The sequence below is a fragment of the Cricetulus griseus genome, chromosome 4 (genome assembly GCF_003668045.3).
Source record: "Cricetulus griseus strain 17A/GY chromosome 4, alternate assembly CriGri-PICRH-1.0, whole genome shotgun sequence".
Classification (NCBI taxonomy): domain Eukaryota; kingdom Metazoa; phylum Chordata; class Mammalia; order Rodentia; family Cricetidae; genus Cricetulus; species Cricetulus griseus.
The window spans coordinates 70,168,660-70,194,620 of NC_048597.1; the positions used below are offsets into that span (position 1 = coordinate 70,168,660).

Below are 25,961 nucleotides of genomic sequence, written 5' to 3' on the forward strand. Positions count from 1 at the left end.
TCATAAAATGTATTGAAATAAGCAATTTGTAGCTTCACACAACAGCCTTATGACTTTCTCTACAATAATGGAGAACATGTACTCTGAGCCTAGGGAGATGTAGCCATATGGTAAAAAGACAGCAGTTATAAGCCTGCAGCAGGGGCTTTGTGTTTCACTTCCCCATCTGTGTGTATCACTGTGGAACTGGTCACTGTACCACAGAGCACAGTAATATATAGCCTCATCCTCAGGCTGGGCCCCTGTGATGGTGAGGGCAGCCTTGTCTCCAATCAGGGAGCCTGAGAATCTGGCAGGAACATCTGGGGCTCTGTAGGTGGTACCACCTATCAGACCAGTGTGTACTTGGTGAGATTTTTCTTGGACCCAATTGGCATAGTTACTGGTAGTAACAGCCCCAGTTCTTGAGGCACAGGTAAATGTCACTGTCCCTCCAGGAGATGTAGTGAGTGAAGATTCCTGAATTACAGCAGCCTGAGAAATGGTCACTGCAAATAGGTGAGAAATGAGATGTTTAGTAGCAATTCAGAGACAGATATATACTGTCGCATACCCACTCCAGCCTAGAAAGTCCTGCTGACCTGTGCAGTGAGCCAGAAGTGTGATCACAAGAGGAGCCCAGGCCATGCCTCACAGTCCAGGTCTGTTCTTTTCAAGATTGCTCAGCTCAAGGTGGTGCCACAGTGCTTGCTATAACTCCTAACATGGGAGAGGGTGTGCCCGTGAATGCAAATGAACTCCTCCTCTTCCAAGTTAATTATATGTTGTCAGGTGAGAGTTATTGCACTAACACAAGTTACTGATCACACACAGATATGAACAAAGGTCAGGAGCATAATTGCTCAGCTGCTTTTGTTCTTCTAGAGCCAAACATATCTTCTGTCTAGTGTCCTAGACAGTCTTCATCAGGGCTAACCTTGCTCCACCAAGTCTTACCTTACAGAGAGTGAGAATCATTGCAATATGTAGGACAATATAAAGGGATGACTAAAGAGAAATAACTAAAGTGATTGAAAACAGCTCAAAATAAGTAAGGGTAGGATGGGAAAGTGACTTGAAGTTCATCTGTTTCTTCTTCACACTTTTCCACTTCATGGAAGGTGATTGTGTATAGTATAATGAATCTAACTCTGCATCATAAAATTCCCATGATGTCTCATTACAAAAGTACAAGAGATAATTGGTGAATGTAAAAACAATAGCAGACTCTGGCAAGGATGTAAAGCAAATGGATCTCTGATGCACCAGTGAAAGTAGTTATCATTTCAAAAACAGTCCATTTTAGAGATTTTTATAAGTTTTTCATATGGATTATCATGTAGATCAAGTGTGTCCCTGAATTAACTCATGGAAATATTAAATTCTCCAATTCATGTAAAGTTACAAAGAATCCGTTGTACAGCTGTGTAATGATATTCTGCACAGAAACTGGAAAGGAGGAAGTGCACACAAACATACATCTGGGTTTTGGAATTACCCTGTCAGGTATTTGAAGATTCTAAATTTGGTGTGTAAGTTCTGTTTCTGAAATGATGGGATGCAGGTTTAAAGCAACAAAAAAGATGACTGGATCCAAGCTTCTTTAGAAGACTGTATAGGTGTAAATGTAGGGTGATAGGGAGAATCTAAATTATCATTTTGTTAAATAGTATATAAATGATAGTGTATATATACACATAATATGCTTACATACTCAAAAATAAGCATTTTATACAAATTATATGTGGTGTACTTGACAAACTTTGCCTCTAACATGAGTATATATTTTATAAAAATTGAAAGTCAATAATTTTTTTTAAATATAACAATAGTGAAATTCTGAAAAAGATATTGGCACCAATCCCACTTTAAACTTTCTTCAAAAAGATTATTGATTTAAATATGTTTACCTAAATAATCATACAAATCTCATGCCATTTTTGTTCCACGTGATAAATTGAATTATTTTAAGACAATGTCAGTATTTGGAGACAGTATCTGGGCCTAAGGCAGGAAAGGTCTTAATGATGGGCAGAGAAACAAATAAAGGGCTCTTCCCATGAAAGCTAGAGCTATCTTCCTTGTGGAGTAAAGAAAATACTATGTGGAGTGGGAACTCAGAGTTAAGAAGGAAGATGACTGCTGGGTACACCAACAGGAGAAGACTGAGTGTGAACAAAACTTCCAGAACATAGTGATTTGAGAGTCAGAGTTTAACTTGGGTGTGGTCGCAGAAAGGCACTGACACCATCCTGGGACAGCATTTACCTGATGGAAAAATAATGCTTCTAGCCAAGCCTTGATACAGGGATAATTCTATGTGCTTGGGGCCTGAGGTGATACAGAAGTTTCTGTGAAAAAAAGTACAATCAGAGCAGTGGGGAGGTAGAGAGGAGAGTGGGGGGTCATGCAAGGGTCTCAGGACCTGTGACTCACTTTGCTCAGGATGTTAGTAAAGCAAAACATGGACACAGATGTGGTAGTGGTTACAAAATTAGTGACTGTGATGAGCTTGACAGCTAGGAAAAGGGAGTGTCTTATGTAGCCCTTGGGCTTGAAGGAATGCAGTGTGGCCTCTGCTTTGTGATTGATCATGTCTGGCTTCTACTGGTCATGTTAACATTGCTGACCCTAGTAGACACTCATGGTAATGACCTCAGAAAAAATGATGTATGCCCCTGGACTGATTCCAAGTCTCCCTGTGCCTTCGTGGGAATCCCTGGTGTTACTTTTGTTATAGGACAAGCTTTTATTTCTTTTTAGTTGTTCATGGACTTTTTAAAGCCTAGATGTCTCCTAGGAAGTTTGTCAGTGAAGGAAAGTCAAGGGATATAGAGCAGGGGAACCCAAGTTTTTCTCCTCCTTTTAATTCACTAAAACATTGTAATGAAAATGTATGGGTTGCATTAAGATGAGTGACCAGTAACAATCAGACTCATCCACAGTTTGCATTCTAATTGTAAGCAATACCCTTGTAATGTCTAAGGAATCTTTGGACACAAACAATTGGCTGGGTTCCTCCAGAACCATGAGATAGATTTAAGTCTGTGCGGTCCTCCAGGAGATTTCTGAATGGTCTGGAATTCTCCAGGAAGCAGAGAAGCTGAGCTCCCACTTTGAAGCCACTGCTCTATCTGCCAGTGTGGCAAATGCTGAGTCAGCAAAGCGCTAGGGAACCTGGAAACAGTATGATGATAAATGCAGTAGAGACCAAAGTAGACATTCCCATGAATTACTGGCCAAGCTGGGTGAAGCTGAGTAGGAATTGAGACCTGCTGATGCACATTCCTACCTGTGACTTAAGGGAAGAGCAGGAGGAAGGGCACAGTCCACAGCATGGGGGATACTGCACCTGATCCTTACCATAGGTTATCCCTGCCTCAGGTCTCATTGTATCCTCTCCTCATGCCAGACACAGAGCCTTTCCTATCAGTGTGTTTCCATCCCTAATAGCCTCTGCTCCTCCCTTAGCCTTAGTGCTAATGTTCATCTCTCACACACTTAGGATGGAGGTTTGTTTATGTCCTGGGAGCCCTCTAGAGGAAGTGCCTGCTGAGCAAGGGGGAGGTGTGCTTAAGGGGGTCTTCCAAGCTGCAGAAGATGCAGAGGCTGATTCCTAATGAGTGAGGTAGTAATGGCATCTCCTCTATGTGTTGCACCCAGCCAATTATGAGCCAATTATGAGCCACTAGGAAGGAGTGAGACAACACTTATGGATTCCAAAGATTTAATTTAATTAAATAATTCCCATATGCAGGTCACTGATCAATCAGGCCTGCAGGACAAGAACTCCAGAGCTTTGATTATCCTGACAGTCCCAAGCAGGATCAGAAGCAGGGTTTGTTAGCATAAAATTCACAGATATTTGTTACCAAGTTACAATCACAATTTTTACCAATCATTCATTTAGAGATTAGAGACTTCCTTGAGTGTTCCACCATTGTCAATCAATACACAATGCAAGCTTTTCAATCCAATCAGATTCATTTCTTTCTGTTGTTAGGAATACCCAAAATGTTTCTTAGAACTAAAAATGCATAACCGCTATTTCTATGCTTTAAGGAGGAGTTTGATCAGGCATTGGGAAGTTCTAGGCTGCCCTAGGGTTTGGGAACCTGTACTTTATTTTATCCTGAAGGTAAAATCCAGTCTGAAGGCAAAATGGCAATACTTAGACCTACGTGCTTTTGCCTGCTCACTGCCTATGCCAAAGCTAATTTGAGTAAATGGCCCTTCGTTTTCTGTGAACACTGACTGCCCCACAGTGCCCTCTGCTGGTTACAAGGCCCACAGTCACCAGGGACAAGAGGCTATCTTCATTTTGTAGAGGACCTTTTGAAGCAACCATAGATAGACTGCTTTCTAGGTTGTGTGATTCTGGTAAGTTGTGTTATTCTCACCACCAAGAGTGCTCCTCCTTATGAGCACTTTCTGCTGTGGGTTATGTAAACAAAAGATGTTAATTGTCTTCCACGACCAGGTCCTCAGCTCTCAGAGCTGTTACACTGTTAGATGCAGAGCCAGGGAGGTCCTGTGCTCTGTGCTGTAGATTCCCCCTGGGTGGAAGCAGCTGCTGTAACCCTGTAATGGGCCATGAGCAGCTATACAGGGGCCAGTGAAATTCAGCTCTTGAGTCTCTGAGACTTCGGTGAAGGGTCACAGTCCCTTCTGGTGGCCTCATTGTTTACAGGGTGGGAGGGTTCACTCTTTGAACCACTGTTTATTTTATCAGGCAGCTCTAAAATTCTTTCCCAAGCTGACTTGTAATCATCTCCTTCCCTTCTTTAATTTTTATAGTTTACTTTTGAGAAGTTATTCCCAAATTTTTAGATTGGATATTTTAGCTACATGTAAAAGAACCTTGATTTAGAGAAATTTACATGTGGCTCTTTTGCCAGAGACTTTTTCAGTACATTCAAGTACATTCATTCATCATATCCTCAGTTAGTGACTAATAGTTGGAAATGTGCAATCAATATAATGATGACCGGGTTTCCTCAGCTAGGTTTATTCTCATGTCTGTGTGTGTACAATTTGTTTAATTGGTGTTTATTTTGAATCATTCCATGTTGCTGAAATTATCAGCTCTAAAAGGATTGTGGAGTGTTTAGGTTCTCTTTTGTAACAAATCATCACCCACAAATAGGGTTACCTTTACATCTTTCCTATTTCTAGCCCTCATATTCCTTTCTCTTATTGCTTTAACTGAGACTTCAGGCAATAAATTGAATAGACGTGGTTGTGTGGACACCCTGGTCTTCTTGATCTTAGTGGGAATGCTTTGCATTTTCACCCATTTAAAAAGATGCTGACTATAGGCAGGTTTTTAGTTTGTTTGTTTGTTTGTTTTGTTTTGCTTTTTGTTTTGTGGAGTTATACTCCCTTCATCACTAGGTTCCCCACAACCTTTTGAAATTTCTAATGTTGGTCCTGCCTCAATACATAACTTGTGTGACAACTAACATGTGCTGATTACTTAACCATGGGGAGGATGTGAGAACATTAGACTAAAAGAATCCCTTCCAAAAATTGTTTCCACTATTCTATGAAGTGAGTGAACAGACAACCCCACCACAAAATGAGAGACAATTGTGTGTCAGAGAAAAGTGTTGAGAATCTTTAAAAAGGAAACAGCAAACATTACACACCAAGAAAAAAAAGCAAGCCAATTGAAAGTGTGTGATTGGATGAGGAGACAGTTCTCAAAAGAAGATAACATATTCTTACTAAATGCTGTATTAGAAACACCCAACAAGAAGGGAACTGGGATTGCCATGTAAAACAATCTTGTTTCTAATTCAAATAAAAAAATCTAAAATAAAAAGAAGAAACACCCAACATCCTTAGCCTTCAGGGAAATGCAGATTAAATCTACCTTAAGATTTCATCTCACTCTAGTCAGGAGGTCAATCATCAGGAATGGAAATAGCAGCAAATGTTGAATTAACTTGGGGAAAGAGAAACTTCTATATACTCTTAGTGGGAGTGCAAGGGCACATAGAGCTTGTATAGATCAGCCCTGAAAATGCAAAAAAAAAAAAAAAAGATTTCCTAGGTATCCTGGCTACAATAAACATGCATATACACAAAATATACTTCATAGCATACTACAAAGATACTTGCACATCCACGTTCATTGCCTCCTAATTGTTATAGATAGGTCAAGAAATTAATTTAGCTTTCTGGTAACTATCTCCTGGTTAATGAAAATGTCATATATGTACATTGAATATTACTCATTTATAAAAGAAAATTTAAATCATGACTTTTGCAATCAAATGAAAGGAACTGGCCAAAAAAATGAAATAAAAAGTTATCCTGAGTGGGATCCCTCAGGATAGAATAGAGAAATGTCATATATTTACTTAATAAGTGGGTGTTAGCATCAAATACTATGATTTATGTGTTTCTCCTGGAGTACATATGTATGGTGCTTGCTTGACAAAGCCACAAGATCATTCAAATAAAATTATAACTTTGATACTGGTGAGTTGAATTCAAAATGAACATTCATCCATTGCTTGTGTGAATACAAACTCCCACCAATATTTTCTTCCTCGTGCTGACCCTAAGGAAAGCAATGTGGCAGTTCTGAGGGATGCTGGGAATAGATCTATCTCAAGATCCAGCTATATTTACCCTTAAGTTTGTACCCAAAGGATGCTTAATCCTACTACAGAGAGACTTTTTTGTTTCCAAATTTTCTAAAGGCCAACAATCATCCTCAAGAGGCGCTTCAAGCTCTTAAACTAAACCATAATCATGAATATAATTAATAAATATTCTTTGAAAGCTACTGTATTTTTCTAGAAATAATTTTTATGTTTTGGCATAAATTTACAGTTATCAGTTCAGTTTTCAATGCAAAATTCATGCTACCCAATGTTACACAGAATTTATTAATTATAAATCCACCTTTAAAGTAACATCGAGGTTTTAAAAATATGACTACAAAATTATCCATTGTGGAGATTATTTTAGGAAATTTTATTGTCTACAAAAATAACTCCTCCAAATTGATATTATTGTTGGGGGAAAACTGTTAGAAGAAAAATCAGTAGAATACAAAAATCAGATGAGTTTGTGCCAACTGTAACTTTTAAAATGTCTCAGAGAAATTGTATGTATGTTAGTATGGAACCGTGCAATGATGGCAAAGGTCTTCATAACCTACAAAAGTTAGCATCTAAATTCCTATGCAGTTTGACTCAGTCAATATAACCCAGAGTTCCTGACTGAAATTATTTACTCAAGTTATAGTTGTTTGCTCTATTATCCCAATAAAACATGTCAATATCTAACACAGATGTTCAATATCAACAAACACTGGAAGGCCATAGTAACTATATAACACTTATGTTTATCTCTAGGATTCTCTCACTTCAGAAAGTCTCTACAAAACCCTCCTTTTATGAAATAGCAAAACTAATGTAAATTTACACAATGATAATTACCACCACTTTAAACACATGACCCAGAAAATACACAACAGTCTTTAGTAAATATCTGGTTATGCACGGTGCCTCCTGAGGTACACCTGTTCCTCTGTATAGAAAAGAGATGTGCTACTATGTGACGGCTTAATATCCACCAAGAGAATGTTCTATGAACTTGTACAATTTAGTAGAACATTTAAGAAATCATATACTGAATTTACTTCTTAGTTTGCAAATAAACACAGACTCCTGCTTATTTGAACCCAAAGAAAACTATTGTAGAAGTCATTATTTATATCTCACTAATCTTTTAAATCTCTGTACAAATAGATTAGGGAATTTCTATTCCTTTAGAAAAATGACATGATTTATATAGAGTAGCTTGATTTAGAGTTGCTTTGAAATCATAGCAAAACAATTCTCACTTAACTGAAAGAAAAAGGTCTTTGAAAAACTAAAATTATATATTTTCCATGGTGAGGTCTGTTGGATTGTTTAAGTTCTAAGGAAAGAAAGTCACAGGGCAGTTTTGTTGTACCAACCTCAGTATATAACCTTCATGGAGTTGTCCAGAGCAGAAAAAACTTGAGTGGGAAAATTAAAACATTAAAAGAAAACTAAACTAACTCGGGCATGTGGGAGACAGTTGTTAGAAGGGAATCCTGAAAGTGGAGAATGGATCTGAAATATAAAGTTTACCTATTAAACAATTTTGCCCAACAGTGGAATGAAGATGATACCCATGTAAAAATGAATAGAGAATGTACTATCAGTATGGCTAATTGCTATAAAGTATCCAGCACTAAAGTTGGAGTCTTTGAGATGATTCATCATTAAGTGGACAGTGATCTACCTGAAATCAGAGTCCTAAAAGACAACATCCAGTCCTCCTAGTTCAGTGGTATTTTCATTGCACTTCCAATATTTGAGAGTACTTTGTAGTACTTTGAACAGTACAATTTACTTTGTATAGTAAGTTGTTTTTTCTCTTAACTTATCTATTATTAAAGCACTAGATAGCTATTTTTAAATACTTTTCAGAGTGGAAAAGTATTTAGAAGATATTTCTTCAGCTAGAGTTGAGAGACTAGGAAAACCTTCCTATTTAAACTCTCTCTCTCTCTCTCTCTCTCTCTCTCTCTCTCTCTCTCTCTCTCTCTCTCTCTTTGGTTTTTCAAGACAGGGTTTCTCTGTGTAACTTTGGAGCCTATCCTGGCACTCTCTCTGGAGACCAGCTGGCCTTGAACTCACAGTGATCAGCCTGCCTCTGCCTCCTGAGTGCTGGGATTAAAGGTGTGGGCCACCAACACCCGGCTCAAACTTTCTTATATCATTGTTTTAAGGAGTTACCTGCCTTGTAGCTTCTTACTGACAAATCTTGACTAAAAAACTTACACTAAAAATTATTGTAAATTCTGGCTGGCATGGAGAGGCAGTGTTGTTTTGATAAAGAAAAGCATCATTTTTGATTTGTTCGCAAGACTGCAGCATAGTGATAATACATTTTCATGATTATTCCAAACTTTCCTCTGCCACATTTTGACAAATTAAGGTACCCTCTCCACTATTGCTTAGATTCTTCCTTGGAGTCATGCTTGTGGATTCCTGGTAATTTTCTTAGTGCCAGATTTCTCTTTAACCACACAGAAGCTACCTCTATCAAGGTATGCCTTGCCTTTCTCCCAGGCTCTGTCCTTCCCCAACCCGCCTTACAGATCTCTCATGTTCTCCTACCCATGACCCTTTTCCCCTCCCCACTCTCCTACTACCCTTCTCCCCTTCCCCATGCTCCCAATTTACTCAGGAAATCTTGTCTATTTCTACTTTTCAGGAGTTGAACATACATGGCAAACCTCAACAGGTACAAAAAATTGAAATAACCCAGTGTATCTTATCAGACCACCATGCTTTAAAGTTAGAATTCAACAACACGAATTACAGAAAACCTACAAACTCATAGAAATTGAGTAACACCAATTGCACAATTCCTGGGTTGAGGAAGAAATAAAAAAAGAAATTAAAGATTTCCTAAAATTCAATGAAAATGCAAACACAACATACCCAAACCTATGGGACACTTTGAAAGCAGTACTAAGAGGAAAGTTCATAGCGCTAAGTGCCGACATGAAGAAACAGGAGAAGAATCACACTAAAGAATTAACAGCACAACTGAAAGCTTTAGAAAAACAAAGAAGCCAATACACCCAGGAGGAGCAGATGCCAGGAAATAATCAAATTGAGGGCTGAAATCAATAAAATGAAAACTAGGAGAACAATACAAAGAATCAATAGAATGAAGAGTTGGTTCTTCGAGAAAATCAACAAGATAGACAAAACTTTATCGAAACTTACCAAACAGCAGAGAGTGAACATGAAAATTAATAAAATCAGGAATGAAAAGGGGGACATGACAACAGACACATAGGAAATGCAGAGAATCATCAGCTCATACTTCGAAAACCTATATTCCTCAAATTTCGAAAATTGAGATAGGTCCTAGGCCCACCCCTGTGTGTCTTGGCTCAAGGAGTATTCCTATATGTGGAATGGGCTCCCAAAGTCCACACCTATGCTAGGGATAAGTACTGAACTACTACAGAAGGTCCCGTAGATTTCCGAGGTTTCCTCACTGAAACCCATGTTCCTGGGGTCTGGATCAGTCCCGTGCTGGTATCCCAGCTATCAGTCTGGGGAGCAAGAGCTCCCCATTGTTCAAGTCAGCTGTTTTTGTGGGTTTCACCAGCCTGGTCTGGACCCCTTTGCTCTTCACTAGTCCTTCTCTGCATCTAGATTCCAGTTCAGTTCAGTGATTAGATGTGGGTGTCTGCTTCTACTTCCACCAGCTGCTGGATGAGGGCTGTCGGGTGACATATAAGTCAGTCATCAATCTCATTATCAGGGGAGGGCATTTAAGGTAGCCTCTCCTCTGTTGCTTAGATTGTTAGTTGGTGTCATCTTTGTAGATCTCCAGACATTTCCATAGTGCCTGATTTCTCTGTAAACCTAAAATGTCTCCCTCTATTATAGTATTTCCATTCTTGTTATCTTCTATTCTTGCCCTGACTCATTTCATTGAATTCTAGAAAGTCTTTAATTTCTTTCTTATTTCTTCCTTGACCCAGGGCGTCAATTAAGTATTGTTCAATTTTCATGAGTTGGTAGGCTTTCTGCAGTTTGTGTTGTTAAATTTTAACATTAAATCACGGTGATCCAATGACATACCCAGGGATTATTCCATTTTTTATCTGTGGAGGTTTGCTTTGTTGCTGAATATGTGGTCAATTTTAGAGAAGGTACCATGGGGGAGCTGAGAAGAAGGTATATTCTTTTGTGTCTGGATGGAATGTTCTATAGATGTCTGTTAAACCCAATTGAGTCATAACTTCTGTTAGTTCTCTCACTTCTCTGTTAAGTTTCTTTCTGATAGTCCTGTACAGTTGTGAGAGTGTGGTTTTGAAGTCTCCCTTTATAAGTGTAGGAGTTTTATGTTTGATTCAATTTTAGTAATGTTTCTTTTACAAATGTGGGTGCCTTTGTATTTGGAGCAAAGGTGTTCAGAATTGAAACTTCATCTTGATTGATTTTTCCTGTGATGAATACAAAATGACCTTCTTTATCACTTTTGATTATTTTTAGTTTGAAGTCTAATTTGTTAGATATTAGCATAGCTACTCCAGATTATTTCTTAGATGCATTTGATTCAAAAATCTTTTCCCACCCTTTATTCTGAAGTAACATCTGTCTTTAAAGTTGAGGTGTGTTTTTTGTATGCATAGAAAGATGGATGCTGTCTTTGTATTCATTCTGTTAGCCTGTGTCCTTCTATATTTTAATTGAGATCACTGATATAAGAGATATTAATGAACATTGATTGTTGATTCCTGTTTTTTATTTGTTTGTGGTGGTGGTATTTTGTGTGTGTGTTTCCTTTGGGGGGGTTGATAATGTGTGAATATATATTGCCTATGTTTTGTGAGTATAACTAACTTTCTTGGCTTGGAGTTTGCATTCCAGTACTTTCTGTAGGGCTGGATTTGTGGATATGTATTGTTTAAATCTGGTTTTGACATGGAATATCTTGTTTTCTCCATCTATAGTGATTGAAAGCTATGCTGGATACAGTAGTCAAAGCTGCCACCCTTGGTCTCTTAGAGTCTCTAGAACAGCTATCAGGACCTTCTGGCTTTCAGAATTTACATTGATAAATCAGGTGAAATTCTCATAGGTCTGCATTTCTATGTTACTTGGCATTTTTACTTTGCTGCTCTTAATATTCTTTCTCTATTCTGTTGGGGAATGTTATTCTGTGTATATGTTTATCATATTGGTTGATGAATAAAACACTGTTGGCCAATAGGGCAGCAAGATAGGTGGGACTACATTATGAGGAGGATTCTGGGAAGTGTAGGTAGAGAGGAATCATCATCTCAGGAAGTGAAGTGGCTGGGCAGAAACTGCCACTAGCTAACCATAGAGGTCTGGAGGTCTGTACAGACAGGCAGGAAGTGATGTAGCTGGGCAGAATCAGAATATTAGCAGGGACAAACAGAAAATTACTCTCTTCTTTCTTTACTGACAAGATGCTGAACAGTCTAGATGTAGGACACCAGAGGATTAAGAGGGCCCTGGACCGTTCTCCGGTAAGATAAGGCCATGAGGAAATACATAAATTAGTAGTTTTGGGTTAATAATTAAGTCAGATAGCCAGTAAGAAACCATAGCCAATGGCCAACAGCTTCATAATTAACATAGCATCTGTGTGATCATTTGGGGCTGAAGCAGCAGCAGGGCCTAGCCGGGCCAGAAACATCATGCTACAATCTTGTGTATGTTTGGTGTTTTGATTATTATGTGGCAAAGGGGCTTTTTTTTTCTTCCAGTCTATTTGTTGTTCTCTAAGCTTCTTGTACTTTCATACTAGTGCCCCTCTTTAAGTTAGGAAAATTTCCTTCTATGATTTTGTTGAATATGTTTTCTGCAACTTTGAGCTGGACCTCTTTACCTTCTTCTATACCTATTTATTCTTAGGTTAGTCTTTTCATGGTGTCCCAGATTTCCTGGATATGTGTTAAGGGTTAGATTTAAATTTTTCTTTGGTCGATGATTCCATTTCCTCTAGTGTATCTTCAACACCTGAGATTCTCTCTTCCATCTCTTGTATTGTTTATGCTTGCATCTGTAGTTCCTGATGGGTTGCCAGATTTTCCATTTCCAGCATTCCCTCAATATGTGTTTTCTTTATTGCCTCTATTTCAGTTTTCAAGTCTTGAGCTGTTTGAATTGTTCCCTTCACCTGTTTGATTGTTTTTTTTCTTGTCTTCCCTTGCTTTCTTTGAGATATTTGTTGATTTCTTGAATTTTTGCTTGACTTTTCCTCCATTTCTTTGAGTTTCTCAATTCCTCTTTGTGGGCCTCTATCATCTTCATAAAGTTTCTTTAAAGTCATTTTCTTCTACTTCATCTGCTTTGGTATATTCAGGTCTTACTGGTGTCAAACCCCTAGTCTCTGGTGGTGACTTATCCCTCAATATGTTGTTGAATGTGTTCTTATACTGTAGTCCTCCCATCTCTTCTCCAAGTGGGTGCAGATGTGGCCTGTGATTCAAAGGGTATCTTTCCTCCAATTGGTGTAGGTGGGGCATTATGTTAGGTGGTTGATCTTCCTCTCCCAATGAGGGTGTGGCCAAGGTTCCAATAGTGGCAGGTGCGATGGTGGATGCTTTGGGGCTGCCAACCAGTTTCTGAGTTTTCAGTCCTCCAATAACAACAACAATAACAACAACAAAGGCTGGTGGTTTCAGCGCAGAATTCTAACAGAAAGTCAATGAAGATCTAATACCAAAACTCATCAAATTTTTCCACACAATACAAAAAGAAGGGTCCGACCCAGGAACTAGGTGAGTGAGTCTCTGACCTTACCCAGCTCCCGCCCAAAACATCGCTCACCCAGAACCCCCCCCACCTGTGCCTGCGGGCTTGGGGTAGACACACCCAGGCAGGGAGGAGCTCCCTGCTCCCTGAATCGGCTAGCACCCCACTCTTCAATCCTTTCCGAGACCCACCCAGGAACTAGGTGAGTCTCTGCCCTTAACCTACTCCGGCCCAAAACATCACTCACCCAGAACCCCCTCCCACCCTCACACCACCACCTGCGCCTGCAGGCTTGGAGTAGATACAACCAGGCAGGGAGGAGCTCCCTACTCCCTGAACCTGCTAGCATCCCACTCTTCCATTCTGCCGACCGACAGAATGTCGTAGTGAGGTAGTGAGGAGACTACCAGGAGAGTCAAGACCATCCAGAGTTGTGGACATTGAATTCCTGGCCCCCACACACCACTGGGTCACAAGAAGAGATAGAGAGACCCCACCTGCACCCACTAAAAGAAGATATGGGAAGAAGACAGAATAAGATTTCACTCAACAACAGAAAGACCAATATGACACCACCAGAATATAAGGACTCCACTCCAGCAAGATCTGAAAAGCCCAACACAGTGCATGAAGAAGAGATGGACCTCAAAAATTATCTCAGCAAGATGATAGAGACCTTCAAAGAGGAAACAAGAAAATCCCTTAAAGAAATAGAAGAAAAAGCAAACAAAAAATTACACAAAATGGAGGAAAAGACAAACCAAAAAATTCAAGAAATAAACAAATCTCTTAAAGAATCTAAAGAAAGCCAAGAAAAAACATCCAAACAAGTGAAGGAAGCTCTTGAAACAGTTCAAAGCATGAAAGCTGAAATACACACAATAAAGAAAACACAGAATGAGACCATGCTGGAAATGGAAAGGCTGGATAAATGACCAGGAACTAAAGATGTGAGTATGACCAATAGAATTCAAGAGATGGAAGAGAGAATCTCAGCTACTGAAGATTCGCTAGAGGATATACATTCATCAACCAGAGAAAACCTCAAGTCCAACAAATCCCTAACACAAAATATCCAGGAAATATGGGACACCATAAAAAGACCAAACCTAAGAATAATAGGGTAGAAGAAGGTGAAGAAACACTGCTCAAAGGTACAGAAAACATATTCAACAAAATCATAGAAGAAAACTTCCCCAACCTACAGAAGGATATGCCTATGAAAGTACAAGAAGCTTACAGGACACCAAACAGACTGGACCACAAAAAGAAGTCCCCCGACACATAATAATCAAAACACCAAATCTACAGAATAAAGAGAAAATATTAAGAGCAGCAAAGGAAAAAGGCCAAGTAACATATAAAGGCAAACCAATCAGAATCACACCCGACTTCTCAATGGAAACTCTGAAAGCCAGAAGGTCTTGGATAGATACCCTACAAGCACTAAGGGAGCATGGATGTCAACCCAGACTACTGTACCCAGCAAAACTTTCAATCACTATAGATGGAGAAAACAAGATATTCCATGACAAAAACAGATTTAAACAATACATATCCACAAATCCAGCACTACAGAAGGTTCTGGAAGGAAAACTCCAACCCAACGAACATACCTACACTCACAAAAACACTGGCAATAGATAACCTAATTTTACCAAACAAAAAAAGAAACAGGAATCCAAAACAACAATAAATCCAAAACAAAGAAGAACCAATGAACAATGGACATTAATATCCCTAAATGTCAATGGTCTTAACTTACCCATAAAAAGATATAGGCTAACAGAATGGATACGAAGACAGAATCCATCCTTCTGCTGTTTACAAGAAACACACCTCAATTTCAAAGACAGGTGATATCTCAGAGTAAAAGGATTAGAAAAGATTTTCCAATCAAATTTGATCAAGAAACAAGCTGGTGTAGCAATCCTAATATCTAACAAATTAGACTTCAAACTAAAATCAATCAAAAGAGATGAAGAAGGACATTTCATACTCATCACAGGAAAAGTCCATCAAGATGAAGTCTCAATCCTGAACATATATGCCCCAAACACAAAGGCACCCACATTTGTAAAAGAAACATTACTAAAGTTCAAACCACACATAAAACCACACACACTTATAGTAGGAGACTTCAACACCCCCCCTTACATGTATAGTTTAGGAGAACTTATAAGAAATCATATTGATTTCTTTTTAATTCATGCAGATAAGATCACAATCCTGTTTAGTGGAAAGCAAATAAAAATATTTTAGAAGTGAATATTTATATCTCATAAGTCTTTTAAATTATGTACAAACTAGATTAGCGAATTTCTATTCCTTTAGAACTGTTTGTATTACTGTAGCTTTTTAGGAGAGACTGAGTTAGGAATGGTGACACATCTAGAAGGTTAATATAGTTTGTTTAGTTTCGTCTGGTTGGTTGATTGGTTGATGCTTTGCTTTTTCAAATGTTGAAGACTGAGATTTTGAAGAGAAAATTGGTCTAATAGTGTATATAATGCTTAAAGGGCCAAGCTAATACAGAGAATAAAAGACAGTAGTGCTAGGAACTAATTCATATTCACTGCTGGTGGGATTGCAAATGAGTTCAGTCACTGTAGAAGTTAGTGTGAAGAATCCTCAGAAAGCTAAAATAAATCTACTATATGATCCAGGTATGCTTTCCACGGCATGTGGCCAAAGAATTCAACATCTTACTCCACAGATATTTGCTCGGTCATAGTCCTTGCTGCTCTATTCATAATAGCTAGGAAATAAAACAACCAACTGCCCTACAACTGGCAAATGGATAATGAAAATGTGGCACAAATACTCTATCAAATGCTATATAAGAAAAATGACATCATGCACTTTGAAGGAAAATAGATAAAACCAGAAAAGATCCTATTGAGTGTGATAACCCAGACATACAAAGATAAATATCACATGTTTTCTCTCTCATTGGAGGCTCCTTGCTCCAGATTTTCATGTGTGTAAGTACATACTCTGAAAAATAAAGTAGGACTATTTCCAGGATTGTGGGAGCTGGTTGGGGAGCAAGGGAAAAGGTAATATCAGGGTGAAAGTGACCAGATATGAGAAATGAAAAAATGTGCTCCATATGGAGGGAGAGAGACATAAATACCTAGGGAAGGGAGAAAGGGAAATGCAGAATACAAGCGATCTGATCAGAGAAATGGGAAACATGGGGCTTCCTAGAGAAGGGGAGCAATGTGAATACAGGAGAAGGATGGAGGTTGGGAAAGCAACAAAATTATGTTTGGAAATGCCACAAAGAATTATACCATTAAATATTTACCTAAACATACAAAAATATAACACCTGTAAATCATTGAATAAATATACATGTAGATTTAATGAGATTTTATCATGTGGGATGATGGTGCTCCTCCAAGAGCCAAAGGCCACCTAACAAAAATGCCAGTAGTAGATATGAGAAGCTCTCTTTTCAGTTGTTGGCCAGACCTCTCAAAACATTCCTAAAAGATCCACCCTATTGATGTTGCCCTTTGTTACCTCCCAGTCCCAATTGATAAAGATACCACACACTTTGGAAATAGTTCCCTAAGATCTGTCAACTGGATTGACCTGAACATTCCCTTCCTGGGGTCTATTGTCCATAGAACCAGAAGACGCCGTGAAAGTTTTAAAGGAAGGAGACAACCAACCCAGCTTGAAACTTTTGAACCACAAAATAATCAGCACGGTATAATAACGCTAAGGATGCAGTATTGAGGAACATACTTGATGTAATCAGAAGTTCTCTAATTGCAATTAAGACACACACAACAAGAAGGATATTATACCTTGTAGTGGAAACCTAAGTACTCAGTACTGGTGAAATCATGGTTGTTAGACGAAAATCTACAACTAGTGTTAGACCCCCAGAAAACTCAGGTATCCGGGGTCCCAGGCCACGACCTCGGTCACCCCAATCACCATGCAGATTCGTGAGCTTGCTGCAAACTACATGAGGCTTTATTGTTTTTTTAACGAGCTAACCCTATGTTAGCTCAGGTCTTTCACCCACCCGCCATGGCAGATGGCTCGAAAAAGACAGCTCGAACTGGCTGCAGAGAGAGATCTTGTAGGGCAGTGTAAGGGGAGTGTCTAGGGGTATGCACAGGCTCAGAATTGGTGTGCCTCCAGGCTTGGAGGGCTTGCCCTGTGTTTATTGGCCAACTGGTTGTTATGGCCCATAGGCCCTCCCAGGGTGGTTGCTATGCTCTGCGCGTCATTGCTGTGCGCTTATCCGTAAAGCACACCCAGAGTCGTAAAGCATAGCGCCACCAGCTAACTTCTGATTGGTTCCTTGTCACAAAGCAGGCACCTAACCTCTAATGACTAAGACAAGGTCATAGCAAGCATGTGTTACTGTCATGGCTGCCGAAATGGGGGACTGGTCCCTTCGCTAGTAACTAATTAAACCAGCACAATCTGAAAAAAAGTCTATAAACATGTCCTTATACTTACAGACAAGTACAGTCCTCACCCCTTATCAATGAAATTTCTCTTTGAGAAAGATAGACACCACTACAGAAAAGCACAATTAATGAAACCATAGAGTTTGGGTAGCCAAGTCCCAATGAACACAGCTACAAACTACTCCTACATTTCAGGGAATGTCGATTAAGAGGAGGTGGAAAGATTGTAAGAACCAGAGAATCGGGGAGTTTGCTGTGAGATTTTGTCTCCTAGTAATACCAGAACCAATTCCTATAAATTCTCACCAACATGCATGCACCAAGAAAAGCCAGAGGCCTTAATTCTAAATAAAGAACTACCTCAATGGAAGAGTGTTAAGAGTGGGGAAATAGTCTTTCCCATGGAAGAAGACATGGGTGTCCACTATCAGTCCACTATCAGTCCAACATCAAGTATGTTCCTCAATACTGCATCCTTAGCGTTATTATACCATGCTGATTATTTTGTGGTTCAAAAGTTTCAAGCTGGGTAGGACTATTGGTTGTCTCCTTCCTTTAAAACTTTCACGGCGTTGTCATCTTGAACACATGCATACAAGCAATATTATATAGACTGAGAAGGTTGTATCTATGTATATGGGGATATGTACGCATATACATATATGTGTGCAACAATGAGAGAAGTGGCCATGGTTTTCAAGAGAGTAGGGTGATATATATGGGAGGGTTGAAGAAAAATAATGGGAAAGGGGAAATGTGATTATGTTCTCAAGAAATAACTTTTAAAAATCACAAGTTTAAAGAAAAATGTTGTGGACTCCATTAAAGTAGAAAATGTAACAGAAATTGATAAAAAAAATTCTAGATATAAGTAAATCACTGAAATCAAAGCAAGAAGGGATCAATTTAAGCCAGTCTTTTGAGATACAGAGATTGAACCAGCGCAAACATGTTTGCAACTATGAAAACCTTGATTCTAGATCAATCCACCCCAGAATTCTAATAGATTTTAAAGGAAGAACTGCAGCCAATACTTCTTAAATTATCAGTAAAATTAGAAAATGGAGGAGTACTTTCAAACTCCCACTGTGAAGCCAGATTTCCTCTACTATGAAAGCTTTCTGATGTCTCTCAAAAACAAAAAGGAGAGAAAAATAAACACTTCATAATATGACAGGTATTCACAGATTTTCCTCAATACATGCCATTGCTAAATCACCAGGGGTGGGGGGAGATCCTCTTCCTGTAGACTATCACACCCTATTGTCATCAAAGTGTCATTGATATGGACAGCCATGGGTCATTGCCTGGGTTATGGTACAATGCATGAACTCCATGAAGTTGAGTTAGCACTGTTAGGGATGGCTTGCTATGCCTCTTGTGTAGGTTTTCAACCTTTTCTTCTGGATAGGGCAATTGATAACATGTGACTTTGCATAGCACCTCCCACATTTATGAGGACTATTCCTAAGGGAGGCATCTTCTATATCAATGACACTTTGATGACAATAGTTAGTGTGATAGTCTGCAGCAAGAGGATCTCCCCCTGGTGATTTAGCAATGTCATTAGCTTCTACTGCTTTGGAAGTTATCTGGAATCACTAACAACTCAAGTGGAGGTTTTTCACGTCTGCTACTTGATGGTTTTTAGCAAATCTACTGGTCCATGTGGTGCATTATCCCACTATGTGGAGTAACTTCACTACCACAATATAGGTGTTTCTTTGTATTTTTAAGTAAGCATATATATGCATATATATACATATATATTGATCATATGATGTGCTGTAGATTCTCAAACATCCTTAATATTTGTTATACCCCTTTCCCTCTCTCTGTAATTACCATCCCTCTTCCTTCCCTCTATGTATTGTTCCCTCCCTTTCCTTCTCTCTGCAATACTCACTTCCTCTTCCATAGTCAAGCCCCCCCTACTTTTATTATTTTTCCCTTCCTAGCACCTGTGTCCTGCTTTTCCCATCTGAGAAGCTACATCTCCTCCTCCCACAATGCTCCCTTTCTACTTTGCTGGCTTCTGCAGATACTCAAGATAAAACATTCAGATAGAGAAGAGTTGGTTCTCGGATCTACAAATTAGAAGAAACAGAAGACATTTGTCTTTCTGGACCTGGGTGTCTTCACTATGTATAATCTTTTTCAATTCCATCAATTTGTTTTATTTTTTCATATATCTAAACAGAACTATATATTTACACCACATTTTCACCATGCATTACCTAATTGAATGATAGCTACACTGCTTGAATTTCTTAGCTATTGTGAATAAAATGGAAGGAACATGACTTAATAAGTACACCTGTAGTCGGATATCAAAAGTTATTTTGGCATATACCAAGGATTGGTATAACTCGGTAATAATCTATATCTCATCTAAGATATTTTGAGAAATTTCCACATTGATTTACAGAGGGGCTTCACCATCATGTAAGCCTACCAATACTGGATGAAACTCCCTCTTTTCATTCATCTTCACAAGCATTAACAAATAGACTATAGTGTAGGTGTAAGGAATTTCATTGTTTGACTCTTTGTCACTGATATTTGTTGGAAACAGGGAATAAAATTTCTGAATGAAAATTTTCATTTTGTCTTACTTTAATAGTGAACAAATATTACAAGGTAACAAAAAATCAGAACTGATTTTTTAGTTGAAAAAATTATTACAGATTACACAAGCCTTTCTTTAGATTCCACATTTACAGTAAATGATGCCTATTTCTCTCCTTTCCAAGAAAAAACAGAGGTGTATTAATCTACAACTCTTATTTATTTAAATTGTGAAAAGCTAAAGTGTCTCCCCTTATAACCAGATGGTAGCCTGGATGTTATCTGTAGTAATAGAGGCAGTTGCAACATTCCAGAACTCACAACTTGGTTAAGTCCTAAAACATTAGGTTGCAAAATCCCTCATCTAGTAAAAATGAATTCTGCAAAAGAAAGGGCATGAAAATCTATTGCACCCCATGAAAACATCTTCATGACATCAGCATGGGGTTCATGGGGACCAGCAAGCCTGCAGCTTGAATGGCTGATTGTTACCTCCAAGGAGCTTGGCCTTCACAGCACACTCTCTCTATTCTTTGGAAACTCACTCTGATTCCAAAATGACTCTGTGCCTAAACAAAAATCAAACAAAAAAAAACCACTCTCTTCTGTAGGACTCAGGATCCTGTCTGTTTCACAGCCATTGCTATCATTCCTCTAGCATGCTAGGGCAGCACTGTACACAGGAGAAGGGATACTAGTCCCAGGAGAAGGGATACTGTCTCATTGCAGCCTGCCAAAAGGAACCAGAGACAACAAAGGCAACATAATGCTACAGAAGGGTTGTACTTTATTGTGAGAGTTCTGAGAAAACATGGTTGGCCAGCAAGAGCTGGGCCTTGCTTTTGATCCTGACCACACCATCATGAATAAATAGGGACAGACTCTGCACAGGTTCTCCCTTCAGCCCCGGAACAGGAGCCCACTGTGTTGGGGGCCTCACGCCCTGCCTGACACTAAATTCATCACAGTAGTGCAAGCAATGGGCATCTCTGCATTGGGTGGTAAGCTTCAGTCTGGCTTGATGAGGATGCTATCATCAGGCACCCTTCCTCTTCCTCCAACTACGAGAAGATCATAAGGCTGCTCAACCAGTTCCCATGCCAGCCTCCATTGGAGGATGTCTGCTTTGGCAGACATCTCATCAAAGAAGAGATGTCTAATCCTGTGGCATTACTCTTTGTATGTGTGGTCTATTCTCAGGGGAGGCTGGTACTGATCACACAGCCCTTGAACCCAACCAACACGCCACAGTCCACAGCCAACAGCAGAAACCAGATGAAATTGAACAGAGATTGAAGGATGAGTGGCCTGTATTCAATGGATGGTGGTTCTGTGGGTATATTGTGCCAGTGTACTGTTCTTGTTTATTAAACAAAGAAAACTGTAGCACAGCCTAGGCCACAAACTTATCCACCTCAGTTCAGAAACCTAGGACCTACCTGCAGGATATTTGTGGCTTTCAGGCAAACGCGTCATTTTTTTTTCAAGAGAAGTTTAACCACATCTCTGACTTGTCTCCCCTGGCTACTCAACTGTGAAAGGTGTTCTTGGCTGAACTTGCTCAGAACAGACTTCAAAGATCACACATACACATGGTTAATATAAGACAACATCAGAGAACTAGGGAAAGGCTGAAATGGGACAGGTCTTGGAGGTGGAGTGACCCACTAAACCTGAATTGTGAAAGCAGGTGATGATACAGAGTACAAGATGGGTTGTCGACAGTGACTTAGGAAACAAAGATGTCTGAGAACTGCTTGAGGTTAGTTATATATTAGCCACAGGAGATGTGAAAACATGGGAGATGATTCAGACATAGAGCTTCACAGAATCATTCTCTGTCAATAAGATGCATCAAGCAGAGAAGGATATTGCTATGTTTAAGAGAACAATGCCAACTTCAAAGGATTCCCTGTACACAATAGGCTCAATGAGAAGCATTTGAATGTAGTACTGACTCATTGTAGCCATTGTTGTCTGTTGTATTGCATTTTGATAGCACTTATAATCATCAAAAGGAAACTAAAAGATACTGTGAGCCAAAAAAAGCTGCTTCCAAAGGCATCAGTGTAGACATAACCTGTTGCAGATGTGAAAAAGGAATGGGGTCCAAAATGCTGAATATCCAGACTACTTCTCTTGTCTCTGTACCTTGAGAAACAAAGCTGTGCCAGACTTGAATGTAAATATTCTTACATCCCCTGTCAGGCCACAATTGAAAGGTGTGCAGGGTACCTATAATATCTGATGCATATTCAGATTCATAGAGACAGTTGGCGTCTGCAGGAAATAGTCCTGAGGATACAATCAAAGAGACCACCACTCCCACTAAAGCATCGCAAGGAAAGATGTTCTGATCAGAAGGGTGGATGCTCACAGAAATGGCATAGCAACCACACCTGAACAGTAAGACCTCTATCTTCTCCCTGACTCAAGAAGGAAAGTAGTTTTTCACATTAGCTGAGGTCCAACTTCACAGTGTACTTACCCATTACAGTCCATTATTGTAGGGAACTCACAACCCGGTCACATCCGGAGAATCCCACAGAGACAGCTGACCTGAGCTCATGGGAGCTCACAGACTCCAGATGCACAGCTAGGGAGCCAGCATGGATCTTACCTAGGCCCTCTTCATCTGAGTGGTAGCTATGTAGCTTGGTTTTCTGTGTGCCCCCTTAGCATTGGGACCTGGACCTTGGTCCTGCCTCAGCTTGATGTTCCATACTTTGTTGAATCCCATGGAGACCTTAACCCATCTGAATGGAGAAGAAGGAGGAATAGATGGGGGGGGTGAAGGGGTGATGTATGGGGATGGAGGACGAGTAGAAGGGGGAGTGTAAACAGGGAATGATATGTAATAATTCAAAAAAAGATGAAAAATAGAATCTTGTAACATCAAACACACACAGTCAGCAAACAAGAGAAATGTCTACATATTCAATTTGCTGGCCTATACTCAGCACAGCATCAATGTTATACAGTCCAGGGCAGTCTGTCTCAACAATTGTGACATCAAATAATTAAAACAATTCCTCACATCATCCCAAAGTATTTGACTCCACAATGAGATTCACGTCTCATGAGATTCTATGTTGTGTCAAGTTGTCATCTAAGGCTTGTCATCACAACATCATTAGCACAAATGGTGCTGAAATAAAGCATTTTGTAGCTTTAGACAATAATCTTCATGATCTTCTGTACATTAATAGAGATCATACACACTGAGCTTAGGTAGATGTAGCCATTTGGTATGAAGACACCAGGTATAAGGCTGCACCAGGGGGTTTGTGTTCTACTTCCCCTTCTGTGTGTGTCATTGTGGAAATGGTCACCATTCCACAGAGCACAGTAATAGATACCCTCATCCTCAGGCTGAGCCCCTGTGATGGTGAGGGCAGCCTTGTCTCCAAGCAATGAGCCTGAGAATTGGGCAGGAACTCCTGTGGCTCTCCTGCTGGTAGCAGCTATCATATCAGTGTGTACTTGGTTAGGTTTTTCTTGGACCCAGTTGGCATAGTTATTGGTGGTAACTGCCCCAGTGCTTGAGCCACAGGTGAGTGTGACTGTCCCTCCAGGAGATGTGGTGAGTGAAGATGCCTGAATTACAATAGCCTGGGAAATGCCCCCTGCAAATAGGTGATAAATCAGATGTTTAGTAGCAAAGCAGAAAGAGATGTACACTGTTGCATACCCACTCCAGCTTAGAAAGGCCCCTGACCTGTGCAGTGAGCCAGAAGAGTGATCACAAGAGAAGCCCAGGCCATGACTCACAGTCCAGGTCTGTTTTTCAAGATTGCTCAGCTAAAAACAGTTACACAGTGCTTACTATAACTCCTGACATGGGAGGTGGTGTGCACATTAATGCAAATGAATTCCTATTCCAGGTTAATTATATGCTGTCAGGTGAGACTTATTGCATTGACACAAGGTACTGATCACATATTTAAAAGAACAAAGGTCGGAAGCATAATTGTTCAGCTGTTTTTGTTCTTCCAGAGCAGAACGTATCTTCTGTCTAGTGTCCTAGACAGTCTTCATCAGGGCTAACCTTGCTCCACCAAGTCTTACCTTACAGAGAGTGAGAATCATTGCAATATGCAGGACACAATAATAATGACTAAGGAGAAATAACGAAAGTAATTGAAAGAGCTCAAAACAAGTAACAGTAGAATGGGAAAGTAACTTGATGTTCTTCTGTTTCTTCATCACACTTTTCACTTCATGGAAGATGATGGTGTATAGTATAATGATTCTAAGTCTGCAATATCAAATCCCGGTGATGCCTCATTACAAATGCACAAAAAAGAATGGGTGAAGGGAAAGACAATAGCAGAATCTGTCGAGGAGGTAAAGCAAATGGATCTCTGATGCACTATTGGAAGTAGCAAGCATTTCAACAGCAGTCCATTTTAGAGATTATATAAATTTTTCATATGGATTATCATGCAGATCAAGAGTGTCCCTGCATTAACTCATAGAAATATTAATAGTCCAATGCATGTAAAGTAACAAAGAATCCATTGTATAGCTGTGTAATGGTGCCCTGCACAGAAACTGAAAAGGAGCAAGTGCACACAAACATGTCAGGTATTTGAAGATTCTAATTATGGTATAAGTGCCTGTTTCTGAAATGATGGGATGCAGGTTTAAAGCAACAAAGCATATGACTGGGTCCAAGCTTCTTTGGAAGAATGTACAGGTGTAAATGTAGGGTGATAGGGAGAATCTAAATTATCATTTTGTTAAATAGTATATAAATGACAGTGTATATATGCATATATATGCTTACATCTTCAAAAATAAACATGTTATACAAATTATGTGTATGTGCTTGACAAACTTTGGCTCTAACATGGGTATTTATGTTATACAAATTGAAGGAAAATAAAATTGTTTTAAATATTTAACAATAGTGAAATTCTGAAAAAAAATATTGACACCACGCCCATTTTAAATTTCTTCACAAAACATTATTGATTTAAATACCTTTACCTAAAGAATAATGCAAATATCATGCCATTTTTGTTTCACATGATAAATGGAATTATTTCTAATGCAATGTCAGTATTTGGAGGCAGGATCTGGGCCTAAGGCAGGAAAGGTCTGACTGGTGGACAGAGAAACAGATAAATAGCTCTTCCCAGGAAAACTAGAGCTATTTTCTTATGGAGCAAGAAAAATACTATATGGAGTGGAAACTCAGAGTTAAATCAAGAAGGAAGATGACTACTGAGCACACCAACAGGAGAAGACTGGGTGTGGACAAAACTTCCAGCACATGATGGTTTGAGAGTCAGATTTTAGACTTGGGTGTGGTCACAGAAAGGTACTGAAGCCATTCTGGGACAACATTTTCTGGATGGAAAATAATGCTTCTAGCCAAGCCTTGAATCAGGGATAATTCTATCAACTTGGGGGTCTGTGGTGATCCAGAAGTTTCTGTGAAAGGAAGTGTCTGAGCAGTGGGGAGGTAGAGAGGAGAGTGGGGGCATGCAAAGGACCTGTGACTCACTTTGCTCAGGACTTCAGCAAAGTAAAACATAGACACATATGTGGTAGTGGTGACAAAGTTAGTGACTGTGATGAGTTTGACAGCTAGGAAAAGGGAATGTCTCATGTAGCCCTTGGGCTTGAAGGAATATAGTGTGGCCTCTGCTTTGTGACTGATCAT

The 25,961-nt window shown here is 39.4% G+C and overlaps 1 protein-coding gene across 1 annotated transcript; it reads right to left on the bottom strand.

The window, feature by feature from the left end:
• LOC113835357 lies at positions 1-25,961 on the bottom strand. Its single transcript, XM_035444143.1, has 3 exons — positions 25,803-25,961; positions 23,623-24,091; positions 1-488 (listed from the first exon to the last, which is right to left on the bottom strand). The coding sequence occupies exons 1-3, from the start codon at positions 25,959-25,961 to the stop codon at positions 1-3; spliced, it is 1,116 nt and encodes a 371-aa protein (XP_035300034.1).

What these genes read in the sequence shown, in the direction of transcription:
- LOC113835357 (XM_035444143.1), bottom strand. Translation starts at nt 25,961, where the DNA reads ATGATCAGTCACAAAGCAGAGGCCACACTATATTCCTTCAAGCCCAAG. An exon ending in TTGCTGAAGTCCTGAGCAAA is followed by an intron (nt 24,092 to 25,802) that starts GTGAGTCACAGG and finishes AACTGTTTTTAG; the next exon opens with CTGAGCAATCTTGAAAAACA. An exon ending in TTACTGTGCTCTGTGGAATG is followed by an intron (nt 489 to 23,622) that starts GTGACCATTTCC and finishes ACCTATTTGCAG; the next exon opens with TGACCATTTCTCAGGCTGCT.